This window comes from Lycium barbarum, chromosome 11 (assembly GCF_019175385.1).
Source record: "Lycium barbarum isolate Lr01 chromosome 11, ASM1917538v2, whole genome shotgun sequence".
Taxonomy (NCBI): Eukaryota; Viridiplantae; Streptophyta; class Magnoliopsida; order Solanales; family Solanaceae; genus Lycium; species Lycium barbarum.
The window spans coordinates 12,618,348-12,634,046 of record NC_083347.1 but is presented as its reverse complement, the minus strand read 5'-3'; the positions used below and the strand labels follow the sequence as shown (position 1 = coordinate 12,634,046).

At 35.8% G+C, this 15,699-nt stretch overlaps 3 protein-coding genes across 3 annotated transcripts; 1 reads left to right on the top strand and 2 right to left on the bottom strand.

Moving 5' to 3' along the window:
- The first annotated feature begins 1,017 nt into the window (after window positions 1–1,017).
- Window positions 1,018–6,285, top strand: LOC132620321 (ketol-acid reductoisomerase, chloroplastic). The gene is made up of 10 exons (XM_060334987.1): window positions 1,018–1,448; window positions 2,016–2,108; window positions 2,833–2,898; window positions 3,047–3,187; window positions 3,681–3,908; window positions 3,997–4,114; window positions 4,186–4,325; window positions 4,444–4,611; window positions 5,158–5,313; window positions 5,655–6,285. The coding sequence occupies exons 1-10, from the start codon at window positions 1,161–1,163 to the stop codon at window positions 6,018–6,020; spliced, it is 1,764 nt and encodes a 587-aa protein (XP_060190970.1). The 5' UTR covers window positions 1,018–1,160; the 3' UTR covers window positions 6,021–6,285.
- Window positions 6,286–7,736: 1,451 nt separating this feature from the next.
- On the bottom strand, window positions 7,737–8,273 carry LOC132619441 (protein AGENET DOMAIN (AGD)-CONTAINING P1-like). The gene has a single exon (XM_060334347.1). It carries the CDS (start codon window positions 8,271–8,273, stop codon window positions 7,737–7,739), a length of 537 nt encoding a protein of 178 aa, XP_060190330.1.
- Window positions 8,274–10,848: 2,575 nt separating this feature from the next.
- On the bottom strand, window positions 10,849–12,600 carry LOC132617649 (F-box protein At3g07870-like). Its single transcript, XM_060332699.1, has one exon. The coding sequence runs from the start codon at window positions 12,450–12,452 to the stop codon at window positions 11,103–11,105; it is 1,350 nt and encodes a 449-aa protein (XP_060188682.1). The 5' UTR covers window positions 12,453–12,600; the 3' UTR covers window positions 10,849–11,102.
- Between the last annotated feature and the right edge of the window lie 3,099 nt (window positions 12,601–15,699).

Here is a 15,699-nt window from a genome sequence, read left to right as displayed (position 1 = left end):
TCGGTAATTTTTTAAAGATTTTTTTTAAAACTAAAAGTATCTTTGTAAGGAGAAGGATGAACGACGAGTGTGGAATGAAGAGGAACTTAGGTATTTTGTTTTGAAAATGTATTTTGAGAATTAGAAAAAATATTAGTAAGAATGAAATATAAAAAAATTAATCAAACTAAATGAGCTTATAAGCTGAATAATATTTGTCCTACACATAAATAAGCCAAAAAATACTTATAACCAACTGCCCAAATATCCTCTAAATCTCTAATTAACATTACAATCTCTCCTCTCACCCGACCCCTCTACAAAAAAAATATTATAAGAAAAGTGCAAGTGTTAAGAGTATAAAGGACTATAGGGACAATTCTTCCGCAAAAGAAAAAAAAAAAGGCTCTACTGGTTACACTTGGCTGAAATATAGATTAATTGAGTATTTCAATTTTCTAATAGTTTGAATTCTGTTTGTTTATAAACAACAACAACCACCAAAAAAAAAAAAAAAACATTTTGAAGGAGAGCCATGGGAAACAACGTTACAAACTAGTACGCCCCCAAATTCCAAAAGTCGATGGTTTCAAATATGATGACCATCAACAATTTTATGTGAATTTTCACATTGATTTTATTTATTCTTTAAATCACAACAAAATCTAAAAGTATATAAAAGTACAATAAGAAACAAATTTTAATACAAAAGATATAAATCAAATATACAATGCAATTAATAAAATTGAATCTCCTAAGCCCTAAATCCTAATATATAATATATCAAAAAATTTGAACATATAACTTTCATAATATAATGAGTTTAACACTAAGAATCTTAATAATTGAACGTACAAATTTAAATTATGAATCCGTCTATAATGATGTAAACCTAGAACCATAAGAATTCAATTTCAAATTCCAGCAATTAATATATACATATACTGATTGATACCAAGTGGTCCAGACACCACATTTACAAAAAATTTAAATATATTTTCATACTAGTATTTTGCAATACAACAAACATAATCCCAAGTAGAGCAGTGGTACCAAAACCCTTTACCCTAGCAAACTACTACTAGCACACACACTGAAACTGTTCAGCAGATATATATATATCAGGGGACCCTCACCCATTTCCTCTCTCCCTCAGCACCTCTTATCCCCCACTTACAATCATGGCGGCGGCGGCAGCAACTTCATTCTCCATCTCCACTTCTACCACTCCATCATCATCATCATCCAAATCCCTAAAACCTTCACTTCCTAGTAACCTAGGGTTTCTTTCCTCGTCAACTCCGTCGCTTAAGCCACTTCGAGCCAAAGCCGCCGTTTCATCTGGCTCCGGTGGGGCCCTAGCGGCTCGTATGGTATCCGCACCTGCCGCGGTTAAGGCACCGGCTTCTCATGATTTTGAAACAAAAGTCTTTAAGAAGGAGAAAGTTACCCTAGCTGGAAATGACGAGGTACATTACCCTCTATATCTATCTCACTTCCATACTGTTCCTTTTTTGAGATTCAACTTTGACCAATTTTACTTGGGGAATCGAAACTATATTACTCTATCATTGCTTTTCGAGAGTCAAACAATAAAATCTTTGACTGTGATTTATTCGGATGCAATTTAAATATTTTAAATTGTTAATTATTGTGGCTTATACTTTTTTACGTAGTTTCTATGTAAATGATATTTTAAAAATTAGATTAGAGATTAAAAGGGCAGCCCGGTGCACTAAGCTCTCGCTATGTTTTGCCAAAATAAAAAAGTTTTGCCTCTCGAAATTCGAAATCTGTCGCATGAATTGGGCAGAGGGAGTACTTTTTATTTTTATTTTTAATCGACAGAATGAATCAATCTAGTTAAATTTAGGTTGAAAGTTGGTTAAATTGATGCTGATAAAGCTAAAACTGGCGAACAAACTGGGACGATGAGTGTATTGTCTTTCGTCTTCGGTGTGCTTATGACGAAAGTGTTTATATGTTGTTTTTGAGGTTTTTTACCATGTTGATTATTATGTAATATTGTGGTGTAGTACATTGTGAGAGGAGGAAGGGATTTGTTCAAGTATTTGCCGGATGCTTTCAAAGGAATCAAGCAGATTGGAGTCATTGGCTGGGGTTCTCAGGTATAATTCACGGACTCAGTTTTTATTGGTTTCATTTTACTCGTAATTTGATTTGATTGATGTTTTCTTGAGCCGGGGGTCTATCAGAAACAACTTTCCTACCTCCCAAGGTAGGGGTAAGGTCTGCGTACACTCTACCCTCCCTAGACCCCACCATGTGGGAGTACACTGGGTATGTTGTTGTTGATGTTCTCAACTCAGAAATTACTAGTAATGATATGTTCTCGGTACCAGGAATTATTGGTTGCAATCTTTGCCAAGTAAGAAGTTCTTTATAGTATTTTAGTGTTGCCTGTCTAAATTAAAAGAAAAAGAGGATTTTCTGACAGAATCTGATTGTGAGATATTGGTTAATAGAATTTTTAAAGATTGGTTTTTCTACGATGTTGAAATCTGAAGAATATTCCCTTACTTTTTCTATTTTCCCGGTGAGCTATTATCTGTTTATGTAATCAGGCACCCAGCTTCGAACCACCTTTTCTGTTGCTCTTTCTGAATTGCTTGTAACACTTCATCCCGGGTTGAAATTTTTATTGGCAGCTATTGCATTGTAAAAATTAATTGTGAACCTGCCAAGTGTGTGTTTCTAGTTTAATTATATAACCTGGTTTACATGAGTTAATTTGGTGAAAGAGCACTGTAAGCGACGAAGCTATGGCTTTTAACAACACTGCTCTGTTTTTTCATATTCAGATTTGCTTAATAAATACTATTTCTTTTGTAGGGACCTGCTCAAGCCCAGAACTTGAGGGATTCTCTTGTAGAAGCAAATTCCGATATAGTCGTTAAGGTAATACTTCATCTTCTTCTGCTTTCTCCTTGCCATCCCACAGAGACATAACAGTGAAGTTGGTGTTGATGTGGTGGTGAATGTGTGAGTTGGTTATACTTTTGGCATATTATGTTAAGCTTACAAGTGTAATGTCTGTTTCATGTAGATTGGTTTAAGAAAGGGTTCAAGCTCCTTTGCAGAGGCCCGTGCAGCTGGGTTTAGTGAAGAGAATGGGACCCTTGGTGACATATATGAGACTATCTCTGGCAGTGATCTCGTGCTGCTTCTGATTTCGGATGCTGCTCAGGTTAGACATTGCTTTAGCCTCTGTTCTTATTGTAGCAACATTTGGTAATTACATTTTATTGAATGCTTTCCTTCACACAATAGTTCAATGTCTTGGCTTGCTTAGTAGAAATTTTTATTGAGTCTACTATACAGCTATTTTCGACTTAGATACAATATAGCTTATGGTATATAGTTACTTCATGCGTTTTGTTCTTCATCATTTGAACTCACATTCATGTTTGTGGTGCTCAAATGTGTGAATTACAATGTTGGGGTCAGTTTTGGTCTTGGTATAACTGTTGCGGAAACATGAATTATTTGTATTTGGAATCAATGTAAACGGAGGCTTTCTGGGGAGGGGAGGGGTCTAAAGCTCCACAAATGCTCAAGTGAATCTCTGTCAACATATCTAGATTAATGATTGCCTACCTGGCAGTTTATGCTTTACCAATGTGCAGACATACCCCTTGTTCCATTGTTGCTTTTTGTCTAATTCTTGGATGTATGTGCAGGCTGATAATTATGAGAAAGTGTTTTCTCACATGAAGCCAAACAGCATACTTGGGCTTTCACATGGATTCCTCCTTGGCCATTTGCAGTCAATGGGCCTTGACTTCCCTAAGAACATCAGTGTGATTGCTGTATGTCCCAAGGGAATGGGTCCTTCAGTCAGGAGATTATATGTTCAAGGAAAAGAAGTCAATGGTGCTGGAATTAATGCAAGCTTTGCAGTTCACCAGGTCTCAGCCAATGCCCTTTCTTTACTCTCTTCTCCTCAAGCTATTAGTTTTATGTTCAATCAGATGTGATGCCTTTTACTATCTCCAGGATGTTGATGGAAGGGCCACAGATGTTGCTCTTGGGTGGTCTGTTGCCCTTGGTTCTCCCTTTACTTTTGCTACTACTCTAGAGCAGGAATATAAAAGTGACATTTTTGGAGAACGAGGTTAGTGTGTTTTCAAGCCTTTTTCTAGCTTATTAAAGCCGTTATGGTTGAGTAATTGGTTCCCTCCTTAGGCATTTTACTCGGTGCTGTCCATGGAGTTGTTGAGTCACTGTTCAGAAGGTACACTGAGAATGGAATGAATGATGAGCTTGCATACAAGAACACTGTAGAATGCATAACAGGAACCATTTCAAAGATCATATCAACAAAGGTCGGTCTTCGATTTTTATCTTTTCGTAAGATTATTATAGCTAGGAAGATGATGCTTATGTATTATTTTTGTTACAATCTCCCTAAAATTGTTGTATGCACATGTATCCTTTTTCCAGGGCATGTTGGCTGTGTACGACTCATTGACTGAGGAGGGCAAGAAGGAGTTCGAGGCTGCATACAGTGCTTCTTTTTACCCCTGCATGGAGATATTGTACGAGTGCTATGAAGATGTAGCTGCAGGTAGCGAGATCAGGAGTGTCGTCTTGGCTGGCCGTCGCTTTTATGTAAGTCATTTCTGAATCTGTAGATTTATAAGTCACTTGGCTAGGTTTGGACTTTGGTTTTAGTTTAGTTCTTTAAAGATTATGTTTCAAGATGTTTTTGTAGAACAATTCTGGGGAGAATTTGTGCAAGTGGATTATTCTGAGAAAATGATTTTTCCGGGAATATTGGGATTTGTTTTTGTGATACATACCTTTCGGGTCTTTAGTTATAGGAAAATAGTTTTAAGAATGATTCCTGGAAAAAGTCTGATTTAAAAACACACACAATTATTTCAGGTTTGGAGAACTATCCAAGAACTTTTCTAATCAATGTGTGCCTTTTTCACCCTCTCTTAGCTGTGAAGATAGCAGGAGGGCATTGGTTTTGCCCTCTATAGTCTATATAGGGGTTTTAAATCGTAATTTTTCTACTACCTAGCCAATGTGCCTTTTTTTTTCCTTCAAGTCAATCTTGATTTTGTTCACATGTTAGACCTGGTAATATAAGATCTTCAAGGGGATAGTTGACGAAAACCGTCGTATTTATCCTTGGTTCTCTACATGCAGGAAAAGGAGGGCTTACCAGCTTTCCCAATGGGGAAAATTGACCAAACAAGGATGTGGAAGGTTGGTGAGCGTGTACGCGCAACACGACCAGCCGGTGATCTTGGTCCGCTGTATCCTTTCACTGCTGGTGTCTTTGTGGCATTGATGATGGCCCAGGTTTGCTTTTCTTTTTTGAACACCCTATTTTTTATTCTTATTTTTATGCTTGAGCCATGGAAGTAGATACTTGCATGGTCTTCTGGATGCTTGAAGTGCTCTTTCGCTCCGGTCGCTTTCTGCTTGAAGATCTGAATCTTAAATTGAGAAAGTTGTGCTTTTTGAAGGATTTTTTTTGCCGAGGCTCTTCGGAAACTCAAATGGTTTTGACTAATTTTATTAAGTTCTATAAAATCAGAAAACCAAGGTTCCAAAATGATGACAGATCACATGAATAAGATATGTCCTGTTAGCTGACATTCCTTATCATCTAAAATTTTGTATTTGGCAAATACTAACAGATTGAGGTTCTGAGGAAGAAAGGCCACTCTTACTCAGAGATCATAAATGAAAGTGTCATTGAATCTGTAGATTCTCTGAATCCATTCATGCACGCTCGTGGAGTATCATTCATGGTTGACAATTGCTCTACAACAGCACGTTTAGGATCCAGGAAATGGGCCCCTCGATTTGATTACAATCTCACCCAGCAAGCACTAGTAGCCGTGGATAATAACACCCCCATCAATCGGGATCTCATCAGCAACTTCCTTGCAGATCCTATTCACGGAGCTATTGAAGTGTGTGCTCAACTGAGACCCACAGTTGATATTTCTGTAACAGCTGATGCTGATTTTGTCCGTCCTGAGCTCAGGCAAGGCAATTAAGGGCTTTGCAGGTCGTCTGGTGAGCGAGGGAGAATTTTGTTGGTATTGTGAGGTCGTGACTTCAGAGATGTGTGCTGTTTTGGAAGCGAGAATACTTAATTTAAATCTGGTAGTTTATAAGAATCTTAGCCTTTTACGTTGCTTAGTTACGTGAGTACTAGCACTATCTTTTTAATGTAAGCCTTTGCTGAATAACAGGATGAATGTATTTGAAATTTAGTGACCCTTTTGGAAACTATAATTTGGCAGCACCACCTTTGAAAAACTAGCTCCACATATTAGTCTGCAGTCGCCTCAAAGAGAGTCCTAAATCATATCTTAACCTTCAAGTCATATTTTGGCAAAGAATACAGTTTAGTCGGACCAGTGACGTTCGGATACTGGATACATGAAGAAAAAGAAAAGTTAATTCCTGGATGTGAGTTTTCACATTTATATCTGAATGGATAAAGTGCTGGAACAACCACACGGGAAATTTCACAGTTTGTAAGTCCAATTAATCGCCGAAAGATAAAACTTCCAAAAGGGCAGAATAATATAACGTTAAGTTGAAGACCCATATGACGTTTGCAGTTACCCTTGCAGAACCCTTCAAAATTACATCCTCATTGATGGGGTGAGACAACACCAGAGAAACATAGAGAATGAGAGAAGAAAATGGCTGAAACTCGAATGAGAAGAAAATTACAACAACATACCCAGTGAAATTTCATAGTATGGGGTCTGGGGAGGGTAAAGTGTACGCAGACCTTACCCCCATTTCCGAAGATAGAGAGGCTGTTTTCAAAAGACCCTCTGGAACGAGAAAGAAAATTAAAAAGGATAAACAAAACAAATAATGGATGATTGAAAACAAAGCTAACCCCTATTAGTCTTCATCGTGCTATGTTAGCAGATCTTAAGCTATAACCAAATCACGCGTACTAATTAATTTAAATTGCTGGAACAGGAGGAATACTGAAATCTTGAAGGTCTTAAATGTGCTGCTTACTTAAATGAAGAAAATTGAAAAGTAAAAAAAAAACCAACTATATCAATATGAAACACATAAGAGTAGAGTATTTCCATCTCTAATCTCTAAGTCGTTTGGTAAAAGGATCAACATAAATAGTCTTGGGATAAGAATTTAGCAATTACTTATCCCTTGTTTGGTTAGTAATCATGGGGTAAGTTATCCCAGGAGTAAAAATAGTGCTGGGATAACTCATACCTGCCAAAGGGCGGAATAAGTTATTCTGGGATAAGAAAGAAACTTCTTTTTTTTTAGAAATTATCCAATGTATAATACTTTTAGTCTAACATACCAAACAGTCAATAAAAAATAACTCCAGAATAACTAATCCCAGCATAACTTATCCCAACGTAATTAATCCTAGCATAACTTATCCCAGCGTAATTTATTTTTGAACCAAACGACCCCTAAAAGAAAACGAAGATTGATTAATCATGTGGGGATAAAATTCGGGGGCTGACGTAACAAAGAAAAGCACACACCACATTCAGCACATAAGGATTTGACGAAAAAAAAAGAAGTAACAAGAAACCAGTAAAGATAGAACATGGATCTGAAGCAACTACAACTTTATTAGTCTTTTAAGCAACTACAAGCTACATAAAACAAAATTGAAGCCTGAATAAAAAAAAAATCCGAAACGAAGACTCAAATAGACAGAGAACTGGACAACTTTGTTAGTCTTTTTCAAGAGGAAAACTTCTTCAAACACTCTTTGCAGTCTCTTTCGAAGAAATCCACTTGCCATCAATCCAATCTTGATGAACTCTCAAGTCACTTACATCATAAACACATTCAACCTCAAAGGTTTCAAAGTACACAACATACTTAGTTCCAATCTTACCAGTAATTATGCCAACCCACCAACCATCATTATCAAAAGCATCAACTTGATCATAAAAGTTAAACCCATTCGCCGGTATCTGGGGTGGCACTGGACGGAGTTCAGGGATGGTAACAACCTCTTTCAATGGACCAGAAAGATCATCTTTCAAAAGGGTCTTATACTGCACAATATATTTATTTTTGTTGAGAGTAGGGCACATTACAATTGCCTCGAAATAAGAACCATGAAATCCATCTTCTTTACTTGCTACTTCAACAAGATCACCCCTATGGAACACCATATCTTCAAAGATTTGTGCTTTCTTAATCTTGAATGTTGTAGTAGTTGATGTGTTTACTTTTGGAAAGGCCATTCTTGAGTGTTGTTTCTTTAATTCTGCTCTGAGTGGAGCCATAACTGAAGTAAGATTGATTGATTACTTCAGTTGAATGTTATTAGAGTGAAGAAATATGAGGCTTAACGAGTGAGATTTATAGAAACAAATTAACGCTTGTTTCCTAGACTGATAGGGAGTGGGATGCTTCTCCAAGTTTCTTATTTTAGTTTTCTTGGATGACAAGGAATAGGATTCCAGGTGGTTTTTTCACACATTTTTTTTCTTTTTCTTTTTTAATTTTGTGATCACTTTTGGTTCAGCTGAAAAATTAATATTATTAATGGAGTACTTTGCTAATATTTTTTCAATTAGATGATACTCTTTTCGATTTTGAGGTTTGACACTATTTCATTAATAATATTGCTCTATAACACTTTTAGAACTTCCTAGAAATCAAATTCAGTTGCCGTTCAAATTAAAACATTGACGTGATCTTTTTTATACGAAATTTCAACTATCACCTTAATATTTTCCTCCACTATAATATTCAAGCCAATAAACATCTTTAGCTCCGTGTTCAATCAAACAAATTGAAATGAAACAGAGAGTAAATATGATTCACCCAAAATTAAAGTGTTTACTATACTATTTACCTAAACCTATCAAAAAAAAAAAAAGAAGTTTTCATGCATAGAGTAATTTTGAAGTTGATAGAAGAGAGAAACAAAACAACAGAAAAGCAACAGCCAATCATTATCCCGTTGTTGTACGAACAAAGAAAAAGATAGAGAAAAACTGCATAACATCCATTAGTGGCATTAATAAGAAATCCATCTAGTTAGAGTGCAATTGAGGTATAAAAGAGTCTGTCATTATACAATTAAAGTAGTAAGAAATAGGAGCAAATACTCTTAGAATGTTTGGGAGAATAATGCTCAGAATGCTAGCACCTATAAAGAGTAGTTGTTAACTTGTAAGCAATCAGATTTATAATCTGTATATCAATCAGGAAGACTCGCACTAACCAAAAGTAACAATATCACTAAATTTTGAGGACTAAAGCTAAAGGATGTTTTTTCCTTGTGAATCTGCCTCAAGAAAGATAGGGCAACGCTATAAGCCATCCGTGTATTGAAGGAGAGGTATAACATAAAGAAGCACCTGTAGTCTTGTGGACCTGTGTCCCACACATATTAAGGCAATTCAAGTAATCAACTTTTCTCTTATCTTTGTACACCAATGTTGTGCAGTTAACATAAAATACAGAACAGCAAGGCTCCATAAATCAACCAGGGCGCAGCTACCTTCTATAAATAGACAGGAAGGTTTTTTGTCTTCCATTCTTCTTGCAACCTTTTCTCCTTTCATTTTGACATGCATGATGCATACCAATCCTCTGAAGAAGAAAGGAGATCCAAGACATTGTGTCCCTTTATTAGTTTTCACCCTAAGTACTTCTCCCAACTTTAAACAACCAGATGATTGTTGTTCACAGGTGATTCCATCTCAATAACCTGTTTGTTTATCCATTAAAACGAGGCTTTCCTTATAGGTATCACTTTAAGAATCATGAATGTCAAATTCTTAATCTATTCAACTGCATGGTCCTATCAGACCAAGAATTCACAGTATGCTCTCCACAAAAAAGTTCACCGTTTTGTTCTTATAGCTATTGGAGTTACCAAGCAATAAGCAACCTCACTCTCATCCAGAATCCAATACCTTCTCTATCCACTATCCAAAAAGTTCATCAGCTATTAATACAGAATCATTTTGCCCTACACTCCGGTTCCCATACTCTTGCATCATCCATATCTCAACCTTTTGGTGATCTTCGAAGGAGTAATCCACCAAACAAGGTGACTACTCCAGTACAAATAAGACTACAGGAAACCAAAATTTTCAACTGAACAAGATGGCAACATCATCTCCCAATCTGATACCAATTGCGAAATGAAGCTGAAAGAGAAGTTGGGAGTGGCTTGCAAAGTGGTACCTTCAGCTTGCAGAGTCGAATCTTAATTGCAGCCTATGAATACAAGCAGTTGTAGAGAATTATAACTAATATCGGATTCTACTCCTACTATTCTGCACAAAGGTTCAAAGCTTCATTGTATACATGATTCAGTATCGGACTAAAAGTATGACCAATTTTTTTTTTTTTTTTTGAGAAAGTACAGTTATAAGCTAGTCATCGCATTAATTTCACTGTTTGTATCTTCCCTTACAGAACGAGCAATATTAAAGCAATACTTTAAAAGCTACCAGACAAAAAAACCCAAACAATTTCCTTTCTATAAGCAAAAATATTTCAGCACTAGCTAGTGGCTGCATGAACTTTCTAGTGCTTCAGATAAACCCGAAATACAAATGCATGCAAATGGCAACTAGAATTGAAATCTTCAGCTAAGACAAAGGCTAATCTCCTACCAGGAAGATGTAGAAGAGACAAGGAAGATGGAGGAACCAACAAGCATTAGCCAATCACACCTGTGGTAAGATCAACAAAATACAAAGAAAGAAGTCCTCTTACAAGGCATATGATAAAGAAAACTAATTATGTTCATGTAAATGTTTTCAGTATTACCAGGCAGTAAGTGTCCTAGAAGCAATAACTCGGGTTTTTCACCATATTTCAAGATAGATGGAAATATTACACAACATAATATTATCAATTTAACAAAAACAAGCTGTCATATGTATAAGCAATCAGCATTTAAACTTTAGCCAAAAACATACTGAACTAAATGACTTAAAAGAATAATATGCAGAAAGAAACTTTTGCAGATTTGTGGTTTGTTTCTTATACAAAATATGCAAAACTCAAGTAACCATTTCCACTAACTTTTTTCTGCATTTACCAAAAGCTACAACATAGCCAGAGGCTATAAATCAGGTGCAACATAGTTAATGGCGATAAATAGCCAATGAATGTCTTTTGACTTGCATTTTCTTCCTTTCTTTTCTCTGTAGCCATTTTCCTTTCATTTTTAACACATACAACAATCCACTGATGTGCAAGAGAGATGCAATCCGTAGTCTATTTTTGGCGTTTGTCTTTAACAACTTCTTTCTCCCACCTTTGGGCTTTCGCTTCCGTGAATTGAATGACTCTCCATAAGCATCTTCAGCACAATAATCTTTCCATTTGTCAAGTAAAACAAGACTCTCTTTGTAAGAATTAACATAAAGTGAATCGTGAAACAGGTGATTGTTATCTATAGAGTCATGAACGCCAAGATCCTTTATCTCTTCATCTGCATGATTAACTGACACCAATAGTCCATTGCATTCCTTCCACAACATTTCACCATTTTTCCTTGTAGCCATTGGCTTTATCAAGTAATGATTAACCTCGGGCTCATATGGAATGTGACTAGAACTAATGTTATATTGTTTCACCCATGATTCTTCATCAGCATACTCTTTCATCATCCAAATATCAGTTGTTCTGTCATATTTATGATTAACTAAACAAAGTGACTCATCTGATACAAAAAGGAACACTCCACATTGTTGCCGTATCCCATAAACTAAACTATTAGGCAACATTATTAAAAAGAATGTCTCATGATGCATATTAAACGAAACAATCATACTCGGACTTGGTCCTTTTTCCCACATGAATGCAACCCTATGGGAAGCTCCATTCATATACACTTGTGGTTCATTGCAAAAGAATAAATGAGACAGCGCGACATCACTAATGTCTTTCCAAACACCCGTACTTAACTTATAAAGCTCAACAACAGGTGGTATACCAGAAGAAGTTTGTGATATTCTTACCACCTTGTAGTCATTCGTAACAGAATCCAATCCAAACCCCAATGTATGATCAAAACTACCATCTCCCCTAAATGTAGGATTTGGGAGTTTAACTGACTTTCTGATGGATGGGTTCCAGAGATAAAAAGCACTCCATAAGCACATCTCATCGTTAAGGCACAAAATCCCATTACAAGTACCCACAATATCAAAGAAATAGTTACTGCAGTTAAATGGCAAATCAAACTGGGCATACTCATCCAATTTGTCATTGTCAGAGAACAAAGTATATATTTCATTTTCGGGGTTACTAGAGAAATGTCGAACTAGGATGTGGTCATCTTGTTTTCGGTTGAGATGCATAGAGATAAAATGAGGGGTAGTAAGAAGAGAGTACCATGACTGGCAAACACTTGTGAATCGAAGGATTGACTTGATGGGTAGTCTTAGGAAGATGTCAATCATCAATTCTTGTGGTAAATACTCTGACATTTCTCTGTTCAAGTGGGTTAGGATATCTATGTTGTTCTCAATTTTGTTATTTTCCTTTCTCTTCGAGAACTGAACAAAATTTACCACTCCTCCAAGAGCTTCATGCTTAAAACCTAGGTCTTTGCATCATTTATATGAGTTCTAATGACAAAAAACACATAAACGGTTGCTTAACCACGAGAGAGGTGGTTTCAAAATAGTGCCTTCACTATTCAATTAACAGTTTTGGTCCTGTTTGTCACAAGTTAATAAAAATGGCCCCTAATTATGAGAGAAGTTTAAAAATAGTTTTTTAAGTATGCACTTAACATTTTTGGTCCTTTAAGTTTACCACAAATTAACTCTTTTAGTCTCCAGTAAAATATTCATTGAATTTTGTTTGGTAGATTTGAAAGGAACTACAAAAAAAAAAAAAGATGAAATTAGCAAGAACTCACATTTAGAGGTAACACTACTAAAAAAAGGGCCAAATACTTCGGGACAAAATCGATGGATATCCATCTGTAATAGTGCAAAACCAAGAAAAAACAATAATACTTGATAATGTTAGAAAATAGTGTCTCGGAACACAAAGAAAATGAGGGACTCTGTCAGTTAAATCCGAGGAGTCCATCGGCTAGGTAAAATTCACTAGACTCGATTTTTATTAAAAACCTGATATAAAAATAAAATACTTCCATTGTAGTGATTTCTAAAAAAAAAGAAAATAGTTTCCGCGCATGTTTGCCCGAAAATAACTGACCAACATCCGTCGATTTTTGTAAACAAAATTAAAATTACAAAAAAAAAAATCATTGGCTTTCTGATAGTGTCCCTCGATTTTAGTTGTCGGTTTTCGTCCATCTATTTTCCGCTTGTTTTTAGTAGTGATTTTTTTTGTAAGTTCCGCTATTTCTAAAGTTTGGTGTATTTTACTAAGCCGATGGACTCCCTCGTTTTAACCGACAGAGTCCGTCCGTTTTTATGTTTTGAGACACTATTTTCTGACATTATCAAGTGTGTTGATTTTACTCAGTTTTTCCCTATAACCGACGGACGTCCGCTAGTTTTGTCCCAAGGTATTTGACATTTTCTTTAGTAATGTGTACCTCTGAATGTGAGTTCTTACTAATTTTCCTTTTTTTTTCATAGTTCTCATCAAAATTAACAAACAGAGTTCGATGAATATTTTGTCAGAGACTAAAAGCATTAACTTTTGGCAAACTTAAAGGACCAAAACTGTTAAGTGCATACTTAAGGGACTATTTTTAACCTACTCTTATAGTTAAGGGACCATTTTTTTAACTTGTGGCAAACTTAAGGACCAAACTGTTAAGTGCATAGTTAAGGGACTATTTTGAACCTACTCTCATAGTTAAGGAACCATTTATGTGGTTTTCTTGAGTTCTAATTCTAATGTTGTGTGAATGTTTATTGTTTACTACAATTATAGTTTTGATTACTTTCCTGTTTAACCCCTGGAACTTTTTCAAAGTCCAATTGGGTACTCTGGGGAAAACACAAAAATAAAAACAGCATGAAAAAAGCCACACGTATCAGTTCGGCAAGAGATAAGAGATAATGGTCATAAACACACCTCAAGTATCACTTTTTTGTGAGTTTCCTATCTGAACTATCAAGTATTTGTATTTCTTACCTAAATTATCACCAACTGTTTATTAAAACATACCTCAACTAGCATCTGATGGTGTGTGGTGTACATTTTGTTTTAAAATGGTGTCATATGACACTCCATGCGGATAATTAAAGGAATTCATTGAATTTTTATTTTATTTTTTAAAAAAGAAAAAAGTAAGAGATCATGGTTAAAACACATCTGAAGATATTAGAGAGGTGCATTTTGACAAATAGTTAGTGATAGTTCATGAAAGAAATGCAAACACCTGATAGTTCAGTTCAGGTAGAAAACTCACAAAAAGTGATACTTAAGGCGTGGTTTTGCCATTATCTCTTTACAACAACAACGACATACCTAGTGAAATCCCACAATGTGAAGTCTGGAGAGGGTAAAGTGTACGCAGACCTTACCCCTACCTTGTAAAGTAGGGAGGCTATTTTCGAAAGACCTTTTGCGCTGGCGTCATACTAATTGGATGTTGTAAAGCTAATTCAAAATTATTGAAGCTCAAAACTTGAAGGGACGAGAGAGGAAAATTGTCTCCTTATTTACAAAGGGTAGGTGTATCTTGATCTTTCGTAGGAGCATATAATCAGATGTAGATAATTCGTTATATTCATAAGGGAAAAAGGTAATTTTGTTCTTAACTTATTCGAGGTAGAATAAATTCGTAGACTGACTGGTTTGATCCTTAATAGCCAGTTTCCTACACTGAAGATTAATTATGCATAGTTAGAATGACACATATGACGTGGTGGAAATTAAAGAGCCAAACAATTTTTGAATATCAAGGTCATTAAGTATCACAAAGCCGGGGACCATTATAATTTGAAAATGAATACTGATGGTTATCACAAAGGCAATCCAAGGGAGGCAGCCGGTGGAGGTGAATTAAGCGATCACGAAAGCAAATTATGGCCTTCTACTCTTTTTTGGAGTACGAAAATGGTGTATTACCAATGAGCACAGGAACATTGTGATTGAAACTGATTCTATGCTCTTAGTCAATATGATCAAAGGTGATAATAAAGTCCAACAGCTTGGTGTTACGCGTTTTTATGATAAATATCTACTTGCATTACTTGCTTTCTCACAAAATTCATCCTTCATCAGTTTAATTTGTAGAAATATGTGATACTATAGTGAAATAAAGAAGCATTAAACGACAATTTTTGAGCTAGATTACTAAAAGAGAAAAATATGTTAGTAATATATCAGCTATCATTTAATATAGTAATTAAGTTAGTAACCGTATTGGAGCTTTAAAGCTCCTCCATTTAATCAGAGCAGCAGAAAACGCTATAAGAACGTTTATGTTGGGAAGGAAGAAGGATCACAAAAGCAATTCTTCTTCCTAATTCACCTCCTGGGGCTACTGGATCAACAACGTACTTAGTAGGAATCAAGGACAAGTTGTTGGTGGAAATGTTGTGGGTGAACTTATGGCATCAGGGCCAGTTATGGTTATTGTATCAACTTCCACAAATGCAATATTTGAAAGGTTACCATTAGTGAAGGAGAATAATGTAAGTGAAGAGTTGCAAACAAAATTACCCCAACTACGGGGGTTAATACTGGTAGTTTAGCTAATTCTTCTTCTTCTATGCCTACATAGAATTTACCCACTAA